We start from the raw sequence: 21,421 nt of genomic DNA, 5'->3' as shown, positions 1-21,421 counted from the left end.
CAAACGCCCCCTACAAGTTTAAAGTGAACATCTCCAAGGGGACCCTTTTTGGACAGTCCTCAAAAGCATTGACCGATGACAACACAGCCATTGGTTTATGCTGCCTTGCTCTAAGGGTGTTGTTGGTTGAGTTTTGAAGCGGTGCGCCACCTTGTGAGTCACCCTGTCCATATAGTTTGCATTAATATAAAGTAGCAGTGGCCAGGTAGTCGTAATTACTGCAATAATTAATCAGTATGTCGCTGGATCAATACTAATTAATCAGCGCCTTACAAATCAGTTGTAGTTCTCGTCATTCGTGCTCTAAATATTAGTTGGTACAGACGTGGCTTCATAGAGTCTCCTAGAAAACTGGAAAAAATGTGGACTCCGAAGTTGGTTATCTTCCTGTCCTTGGTGTTCTGTGCGGAAGCTGCGATGACACTCCGTGGACTGTCGACTGTTTACCTACCGTACGGGTACGCACCGAGCGGGGACGGACTTTTCGCCCGAGATACTGGTGCCGCGGAACAGTGCGTGTACGACGCAGCGACGGCGACGGTGTACACTGTCGGTGAGTTTGTTTTTTCAAGGTCATGATGCATGCATTTGAGTTTTTTAGATTTAACCCCGGGGTAGTTGCGATAACGAACCCTCGTCTGCCATTGGGAGGAGGGTTACGTTATCGCAACTACCCCCGGGGTAAAGCGTTTTTACCGTGAGACGACTGTTGTGCATGTTTCTGGGAAACAATACTCACATGGAGTTACCAAATAAATGGGCATAGTGAGAACGGTTGCTGGGGTGGCGGTGGGCTTATAAGAACTCCCGTGGTCATCCCGAGAGTTTATTTCCCGAGAAATGGCTCTGTAGTGTGAAAGGGGCCCTTGATGATATAGGAAGGCTAGTTTGCATTGGGGATTATGAATAATATTATGTTATTGTTTCAACATACATCGATGTGTGTATAAAACCCAGAAACAGTACACAGCTCTTCTGACACACATCATTGTTGGTTATTAAAGGAACACGTTGCCTTGGATCGGTCGAGTTGGTCTTTGAAAAGCGTTTTGTGACCGTTTGTTATAAAATGCATATATGGTTAGAAAGATGATTTAAAAATAGAATACAATGATCTACACAAATATGCCTCGAAATTGCGTGGTTTTCTTTTTACCTCGTCCAATAACACGGTCGGCCATTTATGGGAGTCAAAATTTTGACCCCCATAAATGGCCGACCGTGATAGTTCGCGACGTAAAAAGAAAACCGTGCAATTTTGAGTGATACTTATGTGTGGATCATTATATTCTACTTTTAAAACATCTATCTAACCGTATACATTTCATAACAAACGGTTTCAAACGCTTTTTATAGACCAACTCGTCCGATCCAAGGCAACGTGTTCCTTTAAGCAAAAAGTAACATACAACATGTGTGTTTCTGTGAGGTTCGTCGGGCCAAGCAAGGTATGTTGTTATACAAGTACCTTGTACTTTGAGTCCGTAACCCCCAACTATCAAATGCTGTTTTTCCTTTGTTCAGTTTAGTTTTGATTCATCATGGTTGAACTAAATTCTATCGAAGCTTGTGCGGGGACAAAGTTTTCATAAATGTTTTGACTTTCCATTGATTGAATCACGACCCTGTTGGTCCAGACTGACACGCACATGTGATGAGATTTCCCATATTTGGAGGAACAACTTCCTTGGTAATTGTCAAAGACCAGTCTTCTCACTTTGTGTATATCTCAACATATTCATAGAAATAACAAACCAGTGAAAATTTGAGCTCAAGTGGTCGTCGAAATTGCGAGAGAGAACTAATGGAAAAAAGACCCTCGTGTCGCACAAGTCGTGTGCTTTCATGCTTGACTTCGAGACATCAGCTGAGATCCAGAATTCAGTTAAAATTAATGTTATTTAAGTGAGAAATTAACTCTTTCTTAAAAACTACGTTACTTGAGAGGGAGCTGTTTCTCACAATGTTTTATACTATCAAAAGCTCGTCTCAATTGCGCGACATAGTAAGTTGTTATGCTAACAGTTATCTTGAGCAGTTACCAATAGTGTCCAGTGCTTTTAAGCCAATTCCACGCAATTTGTATAGTTCTTAGCTGTCTCAAAAAATTGCTATTTGCTACTAAATAATTCAATCAAACACAATTCAATGCACGTTTATTTTCCATGTTGACATTGAGAATATAACCATAACGTTGAAACAAAAATAATGACTATAATTATTAAGAGATGGGTGCCACATTATTCAACAATAACATGTATAGAAACTTCAAAGATAACATGTAATCAGCACGCTAGCCAAATTTGTACATTATAGGGGGCCTATACCAATTCTGTGTGCTCAAAATCGGTTTAGTTAAAAAAAAACTTCTATTATTATGCGGTTCAATTATGTTTGGTCATAACATCCTGTTTGCGTTCTAAAAGGGGATATGGTGCAGCACTTAGCTGATCAAATTGAAACAATCACTTTGGGAACTTTCCGCTTTGAAGTTTCGTTATGATGCATTTACCAATGAATCAGACCCTGAACCTGCCGTGTACTTCCATGTTTGACTATAGTTCACCGCAACATTAGTGTATAATCACCAGCGTTGGTTATTGTTCCTTGCATAAGATGAGCTCAAATCTATTAAAACATTTTAGACTCATAAAACGCAACTCCACCAATCATCGAAGTTATGTGACCTTCTAGACGCCCCGCTTGTAAACGTTCTCGTATTATTTGTTACCTCAAGCGATATATAAAGCCTTGGATTTTAAAGGAACACGATGCCTTGGATCGGACGAGTTGGTCTATATAAAAAGCGTTTGAAACAAATGCATATGGTTGGAAAGACGTTTTAAAAGTAGAATATAATGATCCACACAAGTATCACTCCAAATTGCACGGTTTTCCTTCTACGTCGCGAACTAACACGGTCGGCCATTTGTGGGAGCATAGAGTCAAATAAATGGCCGACCGTGTTTATCGACGAGGTAAAAAGAAAACCGCGCAATTTCAAGGCATGTTTGTGTAGATCATTGTATTCTACTTTTTCAACATCTTTCTACCCATATGCATTTTATAACAAACGGCTACAGAACGCTTTTCAAAGACAAACCCGACCGATCCAAGGCAACGTGTTCCTTTAAGTTTGGAGGCCAGATTAATTAATCACCTCGCCTTGGTTGCTGTCTTGAGGTTGGGCGGGTGATATCTCTGAGACAGTGAGGAACCATGGATGGGGTCGATTTCACAAAGATGGTCATTCATTGGACTGTTTAGGAGTTAATAAAAACTTAAAGATAGTCTAAGTTAGGGCGAGTATGTTCTCAGTTCTCGACAATACGACTATAGTCTTCACCCTTGTGGCACATTTACACGAGAGCAATAGCTATATTGTAGCAAAGTTGGCAACATTTTTACAAAATGTACCTTATGTGAAAGGAAAACACAAAATTAAACTGTCCAAGTTCTCTTGAAAAATCTTGTCAAACATTGCTACATTTTACAACCATGCTAAAATTAAGCAAGGGACCCCAGTTAAATTGCTGTCGTGTGAATAGTACTACAGTAAATAGATGAGCATCTTTTATTGCTTTGCACTAAAGGAAACAGCAACGGGTCCACAATTTATTAGCGCTGCTTTTGAAGCACGTGTTGCCATATGTTATCATGATATACATGGCCAACGGCGAACACGGTATCAACACATAATGGTTTAACAATCAAGATATTGTTGTGTTCCTCGCATGAGGAGTGTGTGCTGGCTTACCACATAAGAGTCTGACTTTACTGACAAAACATGAACTGACAAAACATGAACTGGTTTATTTATAGCTGAATCACTGATGACATTACTAAATGTGATGTGGTAGCGTAATAATGCCACTAGTGTTACTGTTAGGTTTATGAATTAGCCATTAATCATAAAAGGACAACTGGTCGAGGTACTGGTCTATGGAGAACTATTATCTGGAACATATCTGGAATGTGTTATGGAACATTTATTTGGAGTACACACCATACTATTATCTGGAGTTGTTATGCCTGAACGAGGAAAATTCAGGGCTTTTATAGAAAGCTGGAGTATAGAAATGAATACAACATTAGCCAGGTTGGGGTCTTGACCTCAACTCGTTTTGGGGCCTTATGTTTTTCTTTACATTTGCCAACGATTTTGGTGGGAGAAAATGTAATGCATAATGCATTAGCGTGGTGAGTTGCTGGCCAATATGAAGCCACAATTACTTGCATGACGTCACAAGAACGTTCGATGCAAATTCGTTACATTTTCTCCCACCAAAATCGTTGGCAAAATGTAAAGAAAAACATAAGGCCCCCAAAACGAGTTGGTAAAGGCGCTTCGCGGCTTCGTCGCCGCTCGCGGTGATAGTCTAATTTCGTGCGTTACATTTTTGGGGCTGTGCGTGCTATCCGGTGTGCCACGTGCACCTTGACTAAAGACTACAAAATGTGCTGACTGGACAGAGGGTCCTTGTGACGTATGAGGAAGTAATAGCTAAGCAATTCTAGATTAAGTCGAATCGAACATTGATCTCAAGTCATTACATTGATTAGTTATCGGGTCAAAAGAGGGCGCTAGTAAGGCACATGGATCAATGTGAGGTTCGTAACACTAAACTCAAGTTATGACGGTCTATCGGAATGAATCCAGATTACACTTTGTGTCCTTGAGCAAGACAAATACCGTAAATTGTAAAATTAACAAATTTGCTGGTGGACAAAACAAAAGTGATTGGATGCAGCTAAGGGGAGACACACAAACAAGCAGGGGAAATACATTTTTGGAATGTTTTTGATCTTACAAGGGCACTGAGGGTTATGATTGACGTATATCCTGAAGACCATTGAAGCATATAATCGAAACGTCGAGTTGCCAACAACCCGGTTGATTTCATAAAACACAAAGCCCACCGGATCATCGCATAATACTAAGTCTCCCTTAAATGCAATGGACACCTTTGTGGTTGTCAAAGACCAGGGCCCAATTTCATAGAGCTGCTAAGCACGAAAATTTGCTTAGCATGAAATTTTTCCTTAATACAAACAGGATTACCAACTAAATTTCCATGTGATTTTCAGGATAAGCAAACAACAGCTGAATACATGTAACAAGCAATATGCAACAAATGGAAATTTGGTTGGCAGTCCTGTTTTTATCAATGATGAAATTCTACGCTAAGCAAATTTTTGTGCTAAGCAGCTCTATGAAGTTGGGCCCAGTATTATCACTGGGTGAATCCCAATATATTTTATGTATAAAATAACAATCTGTGACAATTTGAACTCAATTGGTCATCGAAGTTTTGAAGTGAATAATGAAAGTTTTTACATGAAGTGAATAAAGTTTTTATAATTATTGAGAACAAAATTTCACAGAATTGTTACTCTATGCGTATAATGGAAGACAGCTAGTGTAAATACTGGTGTTTGACAACGGCCAAAGGTGTCCGGTGCCTTTAAACTCCTTTTGAGCGACTTAAAACTTTGGCTAATTTACGTGGAGCAATAGACCCATACCGTCCTGATCCTGACGATTTATGCACACTCTAAATGGTTACACCTCCTACCTATTTATGTTTCAACATACCTTATGTTCCGAGACCCCTCGTGTGTTTTCATAAGCCTAACCCTAACCCCAACCCTAACCCTAACCCCAACCCTAACCCTAAAGGGTGTGAATCAACAGGTTTTTTGGAACTTCGAGGGATGACGGAACATAGGGGTGTCAGAATATAGAGCAGCCACCAAATTCGCTCGCGTTGCCGTAAAATGTTACATCAATTTTTGTATGTATAGGGAATACTTGGCGAACAACTGAGACAAGCTCTCTTTGTTATTTCTCATGTGAAAGGACAACGATTTTGTTCTACTCTCCAAGATCTTTTTAAAACCTTGTGAAACATTGCTACATTTTACAACCACGCTAAAATTAAGCAAGGGACCTCAGTTATAATGCTGTCGTGTGAGTAGCACTTTCTGCAATTTAAGTGCTATAACCGTAAAATGATAATGTATCCGTGTTCTTTTCAAAAGGTGATCATTTCATCCACGTCACGGATTACTCTGACGTCATGAAGCCAGTTGTCGTTTACCACGAGGCACTTCCCGCCGTAGGAAATGACGTAGAATTATGCGGTAATGTGGTGGCCGTGGCTCTGGATGGACATCCGGGCACTGTTGGATTGTACAGGGTGTATGACGTACAGAATGGCCGGCTGGAATCACTTGCAATGGTAACAGGTATCGTATACGGAAGCCCAATCGCGAACCGTCACCGCGGATTTCCAAATAATCACAACCTGGCAACTGACTCTCATAGGCTGTTTCTAATTATGTACTGGCTTTGTTACAACCCTACTTTTAAGGTGTTGTCATTTTGAGATGAAAAAAATGAATATCGATGACATTCTACATTAAAGGTGTTTATTTTTTAGATCTCAATATAAATCACAGGATGTCGCTATCTTACGATTTTGATGTCATCATCCTGCAGTATCTCGGGATCTTAAAGGGGCACGTTTCCTTGGATCGGGCGAGTTGGTCTACGAAAAGCGTTTGAAAACCGTATGTTGTAAAATGCATATGGTTGGAAAGATGTTTTAAAAGTAGAATTTATGATCCACACAAAAATGCATAAAAAATTCCACACAAAAATGCTAGCCATTTCGAGGCATACTTATGTGGATCATTATATTCTACTTTTAAAACATCTTTCTAACCATTATGCGTTTCATAACAAGCGGTTTCGAACACTTGTCATAGACCAACTCGCCCAATCCAAGGCAATTAACGTGTCCCTTTGACAAGTTGAATGACACTTCCTGAGTTCTGTATGTAGAGCTAGGTGTGGAATGCAAAATTAGTATGAGCGTTTTGCCTCTTTCAGTTGGTGATAGGCCAGATATGCTACAGTTCACCCAGGACTGTGGTACGATCGTGGTTGCCAATGAAGGAGAGCCATACGAGGAATCTGGCTACATCATTGACCCTGAAGGGTCTGTTTCACTCATCCACGTTGATGGCGTCAACTCAAATGTCGTGAACTTAGACTTCAAGTCTTTCAATTCCAGGTATGGAAACAAAATAATAGCTTATCTCATAATAAATTGTCCGTATGACAAGTGAGAATTAGACGAACGGGCTTTTAAAGGTACAGCCGTCAACGTCGCCAAACTCTTACTCACTTAGGGTTAATCTTAGGACTTGATCTGAAGACGTAATGACGCATCGAGCCTATCATATGAGTTAGATTGAGTTACTCGTCCTTACTCGATATAGGATTAATACTAGCGTTTCGTGAAACCGGCTGCTGACATCAAAGACCTGATTCTCACTTGGGTGTATCCCAACATGCATAAAGCAACAAATCTGTGAACATTTGGACTCAATTTGTGAAATTATTGCACGCGTAAGACCAGCGCCTGTTTTTATCCCGGGGACCAGCTTTTGATTGGTCTCATTATGTGAACCTGTTAAATAAACGAACTGTTAGACAAACGAGCAGAGTCAACACTCCCTTGTGAACAAAGTGCCACTGACTCGGCATAAGAGTCAGTATTGTAACGGTAAACAGTGCTATTGATAACAAACAACATTGACTTTAATGACACCACCACGTAAGAGGGTTTATCTGAAATGTATTGGTAAAGTGAGTTTTTATTACAAATATTTATTCGCTCGCAGGGCGGATGAATACGTTCGTCAGGGAGTCAGGTGGCCGTATAAAGGAGAGTTGGGTCAGAGTTCAAACAATCTTTCGCAATCTCTGGAACCGGAGTATATCGCTTTAAATCATGACGACACTAAAGCCTACATAGGTCTGCAGGTTAGTCCCAACATAAGAAAATAAACAAATAATTATTAGAAGGTACGGAACTCCACCAAGCTTGCTTAAAGGCGGTGTTTACTTGTGGTAATTGTCAGAGACCAGTATCCTCACTTGCTGTATTCTCAGCATATGCATTAAATAACAAACCTGTGAAAACGTGGGCTTAATTGGTCATCGAAATTGCAAGAGAACAATGAAAGAAAACAACAGAAGGAACCGTTTCTAACAATGTTTTATACTACTAACATTTATCCATTGCTCGTTTTACGAAGTAAGTTTTTGTGCTAACAATTATTTTGAGTAATAACTGAAACTAATTGCCTCTAACTGATACTGTGGCGGCAAGAAGTTCGATACCAGGTGGAGATGACATTTTGTTTTTCAACTGCTTTCCCTGGTTTTTTTTGGTTTTTTTTAGGAGAACAATGCAATCGCCGTGATCGACCTGGTATCCGAGACCATTGTTGATATCCACTCTTTAGGTTTCAAATCCTGGTATAATCTCCTTCTGGATCCCAGCGACAAGGATGGAGGTAGGCCTGATTGTGTCTTGATCCGATTTGTGCATTGTTGCCGCTACGCGGCCCTATATGATTTTTGGTTGTCAGTTATTTGTGTGATTTTTCATAATGTTATGCTTTTAAAATACATCAAATGACAAGGATCTATATCTTGATTTGCTCTCATTCAAATCAACATTGTAACCAAACCGAGGCTGGAGGGGCAAAAAGTCTGGTTCTTTTTTTTGTAAAATGAATGTACACCGTTCAATAACTGTAGTTGGATACTGGGAACAAGACCATCACTGGTGGCAGCATGATAAAGGTCTATCCCTCCATAACAGCCACCTTCATTGTATCTGTTTGTCCTTATCTGGCCTTTTCTAACACTCGATATTTCTGACAACGATATGTCCAATAGGCATTAACTTCGCCGCATATGATATCTACAGTACCTACCAGCCAGATTCAATCAAGTACATGAGAGTGGATGGAGTGGATTACATTGTGACGGCCAACGAAGGGGATGATATGTCACTTTCAGCCGGCGGTGACTCCTGGAAAGAGGCCCAGCGTGGAAAAGACTTCGTTGATGGTAGGAGTTCCAAGATACCACTCCATCCAAAGATACCACTCCATCCACAAGAAACTTCATTCGCATTGTTTTTATCTTTTGTACTAAAAGTTTACTTCACTGCAAAAACTGGGTGTTATGGCTTTGCTCTTTCTCAGATTATGGTTTTGCTCTTATATATTATATGACTGTGGTCTTATATAATGAGTAGGGTAGATGGTCTTAGCTTTCGATCCAAACCGGACCTTCTTCCTACGCATAAAACAAAAACAAACAAACAAATACATATCCATTTAAAGAAAAAAAAGGGGAAGGGATTAAGGGAAGGATCCAGGAAAAAGCGGGAAAATTATAGCAAATCAAAGTTCCTATTTCAGAAACAATTGGTGGCTATGTACCAATAGCAGCAAAGTGGTGATTGTGCTCTTATATGCCCTATTATATGGTTTTGCTCTTACATATGGTTTTGCTCTTACATATATGATTTTGCTCTTATATATATGGTTTTGCTTATTATTTAGTAATAAACGGCCCCTCAAACATTAAAGATACCGAACAAATTGTTAAACAATAATAACCAAGACAAGTACGAGTAGGTCAGTTTATCACAGTTCATCATCCAAAAGTATCTTATTTTTACCCTTGAACTTATGTTTTTTCTTTGCTTATTTAGAAAATCAACTTTCAAGCTCCGTACCAGATGCGGTCAGAGCTGCCCTTGCCGATGATACAAAGCTTGGTATGGAACAATAATATATAGCATGTTTGGTGAGCGACTACACTTGACCAGAAACTTTGACATAGCTCTCGAGTTGACCATGTTGAACATGCTCCAGTGCATGATTCACATGTCAATCTCCCTGTACTCTATGGTTTCTGGTATCTATCTAGTCAAGTCTAGTCGCCACTAGAACTTGCTCCTATATAAAGCTAGAAACTCTGTTATTTAATTGCACATAAGTCATTCACACAATGCTTAAGACTCTGCTAAAAAACACCCATCACTATTCAATTTGTCCGACAGGACGGTTGAAATTTAGCACTGTCGACGGTCGGAGCACGCAGGATACCAGCAAGTTTGATCGACTCTATTTCTATGGCGCCCGTAGCGTTACGGTGTTCAGGGCCGACGACTTTTCGCTGGTATACGACACGGGAGATGAGATCGAACGTAAACACGCCATCTTCTATCCGAACATCTTCAACGCCGACTACGACAGTGACGACCCCGACACGGAAACGGTTGAAGACACGTTCGACAAACGCTCGGATGCAAGGGTATGCAACGAGTACAGAATTTGCTTCAGCCCTAGGAGTAGGAGGTGTAGATGACCCCATATTAATTGTAGCCCATACCTTGAAGTGTCCAATATGCCTCGTGTGTCTGGCGTTCAAATTGAAACTAAAGGTTTATGAATGAATTCCGACTACAGTAATTACCCTCTAAATAGATTATTGCTTAATCTGTGTTTACAAAATGCTGAACTATCTTGTTGCTGCGTTTCAGGGCCCTGAGACCGAGTCGGTTGAGATTGCGGAAATAAACGGCCAGCGTGTGATGTTTGTCGGGAACGAACGCACGAGTACAATCATGGTGTATACCTTCGAAGGGAACTCAACTACTCCGAACTTTGAGTCTATCTACCGTTCCGGAGGAACCAATGATACTTTCACGGAACTCTACAATGAGAGAAACTTTGGTGACGTAGACCCAGAAGACATACGGTAGGCCAGTGGTCCGTGACTGGGCACACAACTTCATGTCACTGTTTGCCACAGAAGTATGCAGTTTTAGCCCTTTGTGAAGCACCTAAAAGTTAAATTTTAGAATCAAGTTGAGAACAAAATAATGTGTTCGCCCGTCAATCATAAAATTGGGCTCCCACCCTGTGGACCCGACGTGTAAAAAAAGTCTAACACAAATATTGAAACCTATGTAATGACTTTGTTAAAAATTTACATCTGCATTCTTTAGCGCACAGACCCCATTGTGTTTCGTTTATTTAGAAGTAAAGTTCCAGTCATCAACTTGCCATACTTGAAAAAGTAGTTCTGTAACTATTTAGTGTAAACATTTCCCCAGAGAAAAAATTCTGTCGCTGTGTTCATTTCGAAATAATGTCAATATTTCCTCAATTGATAGGTTTATCAAAGCATTGGAGACCCCATACGGTAAACCGTTACTACTCGTCACTGGCGCTCAAAGTGGGACAGTGAGTATGTACGAAGTCATCGACAGTAATGACCAAGAAACGACTACCAGCACCAGCGACGACTACACGGGTAAGTCTGTAACAGAACAATTATAATGCTCGACATGTAGGCCTGCCACTTTTGTTCGACAATTGACGATGGCTCACTGTTTTTCCAACCTATTGTGCCGGACAATTGAGTCCGATTCATGGGTCTAACCAAACATTATGTTGCAGTCACATGTAATTAATACTGTTACAGAACATTATGTCCGACATCTGACCGATTCTGTCCAACAATCGATTTGAGGAATTTTGTTCTCGTCTTTCCATTGTGTCGGACATAATACCATCATGTCCGACCCATAAGTGCGACAATTATGACCAATTGAGTGTGACAAACAAAAGTTATGTCCCGACACAAGGTGCCAACAACGACAAGTTTCTGAAGAAAAAAAAATCGACAAACTGCTTTCAAAAACATTTATTTTCATTTTCAAAAGCAGTTTTTTGTATTTTCAAAAGCAGCTCAGTTTGGGATTAACTTAAGATTTTCATGGAATCTCAAAGACAAAGGATCAGACCATAGCTAGTAACCTCCGTGTATAGACCATGTGAACTTTGTTAACAATAAGTGTGACCTGCTTGTACATTCTTTCAGTATTCTGGCAGGCACAATACTGCACAGGTCATATGCTGGGAAAGGTTACATTTTGTGTCTTAATTTCCACATAAATCCACGAATAAGTAGTGAGATGAGGCCCCTTTCATCATATCAAAAGTTGATAAGAATTAGACAGTGCAATCTCCATAAATATAAGATTGTATGTTTTCTTCCATTAGGCTGTGTACAAATCGTGCCTGCAGGAAGTCCAGGCTTTGTGGCTCTTTTGTAAACATATGTGATGTCACAGGTCACATCGTCGATACAATATTAGGTTATAACAAATAATATCAGTCACCTTTTTTCCAATTAGTTTTAAACAAGCTCCAGTGACATAAATAAAACTGAAATTAAAAATAAAGATATTTTTGTGTTTCATGTTCCAGTGGTATTGGAACCGATCTCGACGGTTTACATACCCTACGATTACAAATCAGACGAGACACCAAAGTACGGACTGAACGAAGACGCAATAGAACAAAGCGCTTATGATAAGATCAATGCTGTGGTCTACTCTGTTGGTAAGTCAAGTTTATTTGCTTTCATGCCCACGGCACCGTCCAACCTAGAGCATCTTAAAGCCACTGGACACTAGTGGTAATTGTCAAAGACCAGTCTTCTCAATTGGTGTATCTCAACATAATATAAGCATAAAATAACAAACCTGTGAATTTGAGCTCAAATGGTCGTCGAAGTTGCGAGAGAATAATGAAAGAAAAACTCTCTTGTCGCACAAGTTGTGTGCTTTCAGATGCTTGATTTCGAGACCTCAAAATCTAATTCTGATGAGGTCTCGAAATCAAACGCAAAAATAGTGAAAAATTACGTCTTTCTTAAAAACAACGTTACTTCAGAGGGAGCCGTTTCTAACAATGTGTTTTACTATCAAAAGCTCTCCATTGCTTGTTACCAAGTAAGTTTGTATGCTAACAATTATTTTGAATGACTACCGAAACTTACCGAGACAAAATAACTACGCAGGATGCTTACTACCATAACACCATCTGTATAAAAATTTAAATTTTTGAAAAAAAATCAAACAAAAAACGGGGTCATTACAAAAGAAAGATCCTAATTCTCAACTTTTAGTTGAATTACGTTTAGATTTGTTGAGTAAAAGTCCAAGTTGCGTTTTTGATTTTATTTAAAGCCATTGGACACTTTCGGTAAACAGTATTGTCCAAAGGCCCACACTTCGTGTATCACGACTTATATATAAAATAACAAATCTGTGAAATTTAGGCTCAATCGGTCATCGGAGTCGGGAGAAAATAACCGTATCCGCACGTTTCGCCGTGTCACGGCATGTGTTTAAAATAAATCCGTTATTCTCGATATCGAGAATTGATAATTGTTTTAATGTTTTCTCAAAGAGTAAAGCATTTCATGGAATAATATTTCAGGAGAAGTCTTTCACCATTATCTTCTGTAAACCCTGTAAGTTATTTGTAAATCTGTGAAATTTTTTTTTTCTTTTTTTCGAAAGTGTATAATGACTTTAATTTTAATATTAATATCATCCTCATTTTTACAGGTGGGAAATTTCTGCACGTCATAGATATCTCTGACGTCACGAGGCCGAAGATTGTTCATTACATGGAGCTATCGGCCTCTGGGAACGATATTGAGCTATGCGGCAATGTCATTGGTATTGCTTTAGATGGTAATCCGGGGACGATGGAATTTTACAGCCTCTATGACAAACAAAATAGTCATCTCTCTCTCATTGTAAGCCTTACAGGTAAGGCCCAAAAGTTCCTATTTTAACACCATTTCAAACACGCTGAATAGTAATAATAATAATCGTGTTTTATATCATACGTTACCCACTCTGAAAAGGGGCCTTTTAAAGGCAGTGTTGATAATTACTTAAAAATTACTTAAAATAATGATTATCTTAAAACCTAATTACTTTGTAACGAGTAATGGGGAGAGGTTGGTAGTATAAAACATTATGAGAAACGGCTCCCTCTAAAGTATAGTTTTCGAGAAAGAAGTGATTGTCCATGAATTTGATTTCGAGACCTCAGATTTAGAATTGGAGGTCTCGAAATCAAGCTTCTGAAAGCACACAACTTCCTTTGACAAGGTTGTTTTTTCTTTCATTATTATCTCGCAACTTCGACGACCGATGAGCTCAAATTTTCACAGGTTTGTTATTTTATGCATATGTTGAGATACACCAAGTGAGAAGATTGGTCTTTGACAATTAACAAGTTAGTGTCCAGAGTCTTTAAGTCGCGCTATGACCAGTGGAGTATCTTGCCTGTCAGAAAGCACACGGAATCTCAGTCTTGTTGTCTATACAACAGCGTATTGAAACAGGCTATCATGGAATTGTTACAGCCTATCAAAAAGTATAACTGTTTTCTTTTTCAGTTGGGAGTAAACCAGACATGCTAAAATTCACCGCTGATTGTCGCACCATCCTGATAGCTAACGAAGGAGAAACGATTGCAGAGGATGGGTTCATCATTGATAATGAAGGCTCCGTTTCTATTCTTCATCTCAGTGAAACAGGAACTGTTCTCAAACATATGAACTTGAACTTCACGTCCTTTAACACAAGGTAACAACAAGTTTATATATCAGGCCAAACTATCGTAAGAAAAAAATCAACATCTTATATATATCGTTGCGGTACCTGCTGCCAAAACATATGATTCGAACTGCCTCTAGCTACCGGGCAATTCTCGGTAGTCATGTCGGTAAGACACTGCTCTAACATTGCAAGGGTCGTGGGTTCGAATCTAGACTTGATTCAAGTCCCATTCTCTTGTGAGAAGTCACTATAAGCATATCGCGTCAACTAGCAAACAAACCGAAGTGCGCGCTCGCCGTCAAAAAATGTAGTCAAGAGACTAGGTTGGGGAATGCCAGGAATGCAGAACGTCACAAAACAGTAGTTTTCTGGGGATCGGGATGGCACGGGATTGGGACTTGTGTCAAGTCTAGTTCGAATCCCACCCGAGCAATATGCCTCTGATCTTTGTTCACAGAACTCTGAGAAAGTACTGAGTATACAGTGCTAACACACATTGGTGTATGGGTAAAAACCAAAATTAATGTTCTTTATCCCTGATGCAAATTTAAAATCTCTAACAACATCAACTTGGATTTTACGTCAAACACAAGGAATAAACAATTAGTTAAAATTGAAAAGTTTAAAGTTGAGAATAATTGGACAGGTCGACGTCATAATAGAGTCAAAACATGTTTTTGGTCTCTGGAAAAAAGTGATATCTTATATTCAGGATCCGTTACCAGCTGTTATAAATTCTATTTCTTTATTTTTAAGAGCTCAAGACTATCTTGAGCGCGGTGTCAGGTGGCCTTATAGAGGAGAAATAAGTGAAAATCCAACAGTTTTTTCCCAATCAATGGAACCAGAGTATATTACTTTGAATGGAGATGACACAAAGGCATACATTTGCCTTCAGGTGAGATAGAAGTCTATATTATTATTAGTCCATGGATCCAAGTCTATATAACAAGAATATTTAACTTAACGGACGAAGCAAATGCATCATTTGCCTTCAAATGAGATTGAACTTGTTAGTTCCAGCTAGAACCAGAGTATACTTTTAATGGGGATGACACAAATGCGTAGATTTGCCTTCAGGTGAGATAGAACTTGTTAGTTCCAGCTAGAACCAGAGTATATTACTTTAAATAGAACTTGATTTTATTAGTCTATGGAACTAAAGTCTATAGAACCAGAATATTTAACTTTACGGATGAAGCAAATGCATCATTTTCCAAGTTTAGATATTGAAATAATTTTAGGTAAAATAATCGTTTAAGCCGTTATGTGCTTTACAAACTGCTAAGCCAGTTAAGAGGACATCTTTAAGAACCATGAACTTAAATAAAATTAGAACACCAAAAACCGCATCTTGTTGGTAAAGATGAGATATCTACTTAAATAAAACAATAATTGAAACCAAAATGATTGAATATTGTTAGCAGAGATCAAAATCAGTGAGGAACACAGAATGAAGCCAAAACATAACTTGTATTCATCTGTTCTTATTTTTTTTTCTGATCTATAGGAAAACAATGCTATCGCAGTGATAGATCTGACTTCAGACACTTTTGTAGACATTTATCCTCTCGGAGTCAAGTCCTGGAAGAATTTGCTTCTTGACGCAAGCGACAAAGATGGAGGTAAGGGAGGTACCGAGCAAAATATTCATGATTTTGAAGAAACGGTGCCCAATTTCGCTGTCTCTGCTATTGCGGAAGTCTGTGCCTTTCTTCGTCACTACTGCGATTTCTGGGAAGCGAACAAATGACGCGCGTACAAGCAAAGTTTGTTGTAAATACCTGAAGATAGATATGGATAGACCATACTGATTGAAACGTTGCTTCATTAACCATCGGTTCTTTTCAAAACCACCTTATTCACGAGATACTATTTCAAATGGTGTTACCACAAACAGTTAAAGTTTCAAATCCTACATTATTCCCGGTTGTTCGGAGTTTATTTCGGTTGCTGAAATCAAAATAAGAAAAAGTAGATTTGGTGCGTCTTCAGAATATTATATGATATAAGTTTAATACTTTGTACACGGCATTACAGCCTACAAGCTTTTTATTTTAATGGGCCCTGCCTCCAAACAGTTGCAGTCTCTATAAACTATTGTTTGTTTTGATGTGTGTATTGAAATAAATTATATTATTGATTGATTGATTGATAATGCTCTTGCATCGATTTTTTAAATATTTTTCCACACTATTTTTTCTTCTTTTTCTCAAGGGATTCATTTCGAATCGTACGATATCTACAGCATCTATCAGCCTGATGCTATTAAATACATGGAGGTCGATGGTGTTGGTTACATCATAACGGCCAATGAAGGAGATGACTTGGATTATGACGCTGGTGTAAGAGAATGGGCCGAGGCGAAACGAGGAAAGGACTTTGTGGACGGTATGTCAACATGTACAACTTCTTGGTTGGGCAATTTATCCCAGCAAGTCGTTTTTTTTTAGTCGACGTATTCTTGACATTGGTTGACTTGGCGAATTTACATTCTTTCCGGATAAGTGATATGGCAACTAGGAAGCTCCGTAGTTTGTTGTATGATACATCACACAGGGGGCCTAACGTCCTGTTTTGGTAACTGCGTTTTTTCGTCTTCTTCGACAGATAACGAGCTCTCTGCTTCGGTGTCCCCTGCTCTGCGGGATGCTCTAAACGACGATGACAAACTAGGTAAGTCAATATCCACTTTGGGGTCAAACAGCTCTAAACGACGATGACAAACTAGGCAACTCCATTTCCACTTTGGGGTCAAACGTGATCATTGTTGACATGTTGCAGCATGAATAGTTCTTAAACTTGATATTACCTTGTTAGGAACTAACCTATAGTCTCACTGCTTTCAAAAAGGCGATTGAGTCCCACCGTTCTCTGGTCGCATGTATAACCAGTCCCCCCCCCCCCCACCCCCGCGCTGCATCATCTTATATAAAGGCGCTCCAAGTTTCCTAATTATTATTATCATTCCTCTGTTTATTTCATTTTCAATGACAAGACTTAAAGTTGTGTCAACACTTGGTACTGCAACATTATTCTTAGAAATATTTTGTCTGCGACACTTCAAAATGTCATTAAAATTCTTTTTTCCCTTTTACAGGCCGACTGATGTTCAGTACAGTGGATGGCCGCAACCCACAAGATCCTACCAAGTTCGACAAACTTCACTTCTTCGGAGGGCGTAGTTTCTCAGTGTTCAGGGCGGACGATTTCTCACTTGTGTACGACAGTGGAGACGAGGTTGAAAGACAACACGCCATCTTCTTCCCCGAGGTTTTCAACGCTGAAGGAAAATCAAAGGACCCCGACGACGAGTCACCCGAAGATAAATTTGACATCCGTTCTGATAACAAAGTAAGATTATAAAGGCAAAGACAACGGCTTTTGCCGTGCAAGTAAATGTTAACGTAAAGGTAAACGTAAACGCAGACGACAATATGCCTCCAAAGACGCTTAATTCTGACCAATTGTCAGGAAAATGTTGCAGCTCATTTATTGCTTTGCAACATTGCGTCAACCTTAAAATTGGTAAATAAATAAACCATTTATAAACCATTTATAGGGGTTATAATCACCTTTTATTGGCAGGTACCAAATTGCAACATCATGACGTCATCCCACGTCATTACATTATTGTTGCATGCTGTGATACCATCGAAAGCTGTTGTACGTCTAACCAAGTATCAGATGGTATTGCCACTAACATCGTGACGTCATGTCATGTCATCACATTTATAAAATACATTGCATGTTGTGAATTTAGTTTGGTTTCCTATTTTCAAAATTACCAGGGACCGGAACCCGAAGCAATTGAGACGGGTGAGCTCAATGGAAAGCATCTCCTGTTCGTTGCGCAGGAGCGAACCAGTACTGTGATGGTGTACAGCTTCCCGGAACATTCCGCTGTTCCGAAATTCGAGTCAATTTACAGGGCTGGTGGGACGAGCGACTCTTTCGAAAAGCTACTGGAAAACCGGAACCTTGGGGATCTTCATCCGGAAGACTTGAAGTAAGTTTGAGACAGCCGGAACTCACGGCAAAGATGGTGTACATAATTATAACACATCAAAACACACAACCCTTTGTTCTCTGACAACCTTTTAGTATATTTTCCTAAACTGAACCCAACTCTTACACCAAATCCCTAACGAATAAGTCAGGTTTTTTTTTTCTCAGAACATGGTTACATAGAACTATATCTCTTATTATAGTTCTCATCATCTTTTGTTTTCCCTCATTGTAGATTTATCCCAGCCTCAGACAACCCCAGTGGCAAACCCATCCTATTAGTAACAAGTACAGCCAGTGGTACTTTGTCACTATACGAAGTGAAGGAGACCCAGCTAGACCAACCTATTAATGGTAAAAACACATTGGAATCACTTAATCAGTTAAACTTAAAAGTATTAATTGACTCAATGGAATCACTTAAATCAATCGAATCAGAATCAAATCAAATCAATAAAACCGACTAAATTATTTGAATTATCTAAATCAATGAAATCGGCCAACGAACCAATGAAATCAACCAAATCAATGTCTACTCCTGAAGACGAGCAGAGTACACTAATCGAAACGTCTAAATCAAACCGGCTCTCTTCTCAGAGCCAACACTCACACAAAGAAGGAGATTTACACATGGTTGTATCCGTTGTTAAAAATAGTTTCTTCCCAAATCAATGTCGTTATGTGTCAGCCAAGTTTCTCTCTCAACTACAGATATTATGCACTATCTAAAACACTCTATACCACTAGTAGACTTGTGGGCAAGTCGTTAAATCGGCCCCACGCGCTGAGATAGTGCTCTCGCGAGTCACTGCTCTCGCGCAAACTGATGGCTCTCCGATGGAGTCGAAATCGGGGAGCCATCAGTTTGCGCGAGAGCAGTGATCTCGCGAGAGCACTATCTCAGCGCGTGGGGCCGATTTAACGACTTGTCCACAAGTCTATACCACTAGTGAATTAAATTTATCAAGGCTATTTTTTATTGTATCTACACGGACTGAAACAACCAAACTAATCCATAAGGCATGTACGTTCCTTTTAAACATTTGTCCTAAAATTACCATCCATAAAGTGAATGATTTTAATGGTTATTTATTTCTTTTGTAGGCGGCAGTCCATGTGTACGTACATCGGTAACGACGTGTGTAGTCTCAGTATTGTACATGATCATCAAAATGTTATGAACATCACCGCATGCCACAACCAGCAGCTGTCGAACTAAAACTCTCCCAAATTTGCACATAAATGTTTTGTTCAGAAATTTGTTGTGTTATTATGTTTAAGTAAGTTTACGTTGACATCTAAAATATCTTCCAGCAGCTGTCGAAATAAAACTCTTCCAAATTTGCACATAAATATTTTGTTTAGAAATTTGTTATGTTATTATGTTTAAGTAAGTTTACGTTGACGTTTAAAATATATTCATTGTTCAGACTATCTTTGTTTAAAGGCAGTGAACACTATTGGTAGTTACTCAAAATAATTATTAGCATAAAACCTTACTTGGTAACAAGTAATGGGGAGAGGTTGGCAGTATAAAACACTGTGAGAAACGGCTCCCTCTGAAGTGGAGTAGTTTTCCACGAATTTGATTTCGAGACCTCACGTTTAGAATTTGAGGTCTCGAAATCAAGCATCTGAACGCACACAACTCCATTTGACAAGGGTGATTTTTCTTTCATTCTCGGAAACTCGACGACCGATTGAGCTCAAACTTTCACAGGTTTGTTATTTTATGCATATTATGTTTAGATACAGTAAGTGATAAGACTGGTCTTTGACAATTACCAATAGTGTCCAATGTCTTAAAAGGGAAGGTACACGTTTGGGAATTGTCAAAAACCAGTCTTCTCACTTCGTGGATCCCATCCTAAGCATAAAATAACAAGCCTGTGAAAATTTGGGCTCAATCGGTCATCGAAGTTGCGAGAAATGAATAAAAGAAAAAACACCCTTGTTGGACGAATTTGTGTGCTTTCAGATAGCAATCAAAGACTTCTAGCTAGAAGTCTTTTATTATTTTAGTGAAAAATTACCTCCTTCTCAAAAAATAAGTTACTTCAGAGGGAGTTGTTTCCCAAATGTTGTTATACTATCAACAGTTCTCCAATGCTCGTTACCAAGTCAGTTTTTAAGTTAATATTTGTTTTGAGTAATTACCAAACGTGTACCTTCCCTTTAAGGATACCGTGCCTATAGTTTTCTAATGCCTTTAGAATCATCCATAGTCACAGATTAAAAACTTCATCAGCATTATTATTTTTCTACTAAACTACAGTAAGTTCTTTATCATTATTTTGAAAAATATTTGGGTTGGTGAAATATAGAAGCTCCAAAACCAACTTTTAGGAGTCTTTGAAATTAAAGTTAATAATATCCAGTGACACCTTATCTGTTTCATTGTCATTGTATAGTTGTTTTCCCCTCGAGTTATTCCCATCAGAACTATAACACAAACAAATGTAAATCATCCTGGATTCGACAGGTGTGTAAAGCCTAAGTTATGGGGTTACTAGGGTAAATTTTTCAGGCTCTGACTTATCACCCCCACATGCACCAACCCACCCACCCGAGTGCCCCCGCCAACAAAATACGGTAAACCAATTCTAAAGGGACTCATGTATGATTTACATTATTTATTTCAGTATGTCTCTCCAAATTTATCATAACTTGGCACCTTGCCGATAGTGTGACTGAGTGTACAGGGCGCCACCTTGTGCCAAAGTTTTCATAAATTAGTTTTCCCACTTTAAAGGCAGTGAACACTATTGGTAATTGATCAAGATAATTGTTAGCATAAAACCTTACATGGTAACAAGTAATGGAGAGCTGTTGATAATATAAAACATTGTGAGAAACGGCTCCCTCTAAAGTAACGTAGTTTTTGAGAAACAAGTAATTTTCCACGAATTTGGTTTCGAGACCTTATAATTAGATTTTGAGGTCCTGAAATCAAGCATCTGAAAGCACACAACTTCGTGTGACAAGGGTGTTTTTCTTCCATTATTATCTCGCAACTTGGACGACCAACTGAGTTCTAATTTTCACAGGTTAGTTATTTTGTGCATATTGTTAAGATACACCAATTGAGAAGACTGGTCTTTGAC

At 39.1% G+C, this 21,421-nt stretch overlaps 1 protein-coding gene across 1 annotated transcript; it reads left to right on the top strand.

Moving 5' to 3' along the window:
- The first annotated feature begins 136 nt into the window (after window positions 1-136).
- On the top strand, window positions 137-20,690 carry LOC139950853 (uncharacterized). Its single transcript, XM_071949686.1, has 21 exons — window positions 137-553; window positions 6,043-6,249; window positions 6,896-7,079; window positions 7,693-7,834; window positions 8,256-8,370; window positions 8,759-8,932; window positions 9,585-9,650; window positions 9,936-10,189; window positions 10,419-10,636; window positions 11,055-11,194; window positions 12,154-12,288; window positions 13,302-13,508; window positions 14,147-14,336; window positions 15,066-15,207; window positions 15,820-15,934; window positions 16,527-16,700; window positions 16,920-16,985; window positions 17,410-17,663; window positions 18,101-18,318; window positions 18,553-18,671; window positions 19,422-20,690. Exons 1-21 carry the CDS (start codon window positions 361-363, stop codon window positions 19,496-19,498), a joined length of 3,390 nt encoding a protein of 1,129 aa, XP_071805787.1. The 5' UTR covers window positions 137-360; the 3' UTR covers window positions 19,499-20,690.
- Window positions 20,691-21,421: the final 731 nt, after the last annotated feature.

This window comes from Asterias amurensis, chromosome 18 (genome assembly GCF_032118995.1).
Source record: "Asterias amurensis chromosome 18, ASM3211899v1".
Classification (NCBI taxonomy): Eukaryota; Metazoa; Echinodermata; class Asteroidea; order Forcipulatida; family Asteriidae; genus Asterias; species Asterias amurensis.
This window is presented reverse-complemented; position numbering and strand designations above follow the sequence as displayed.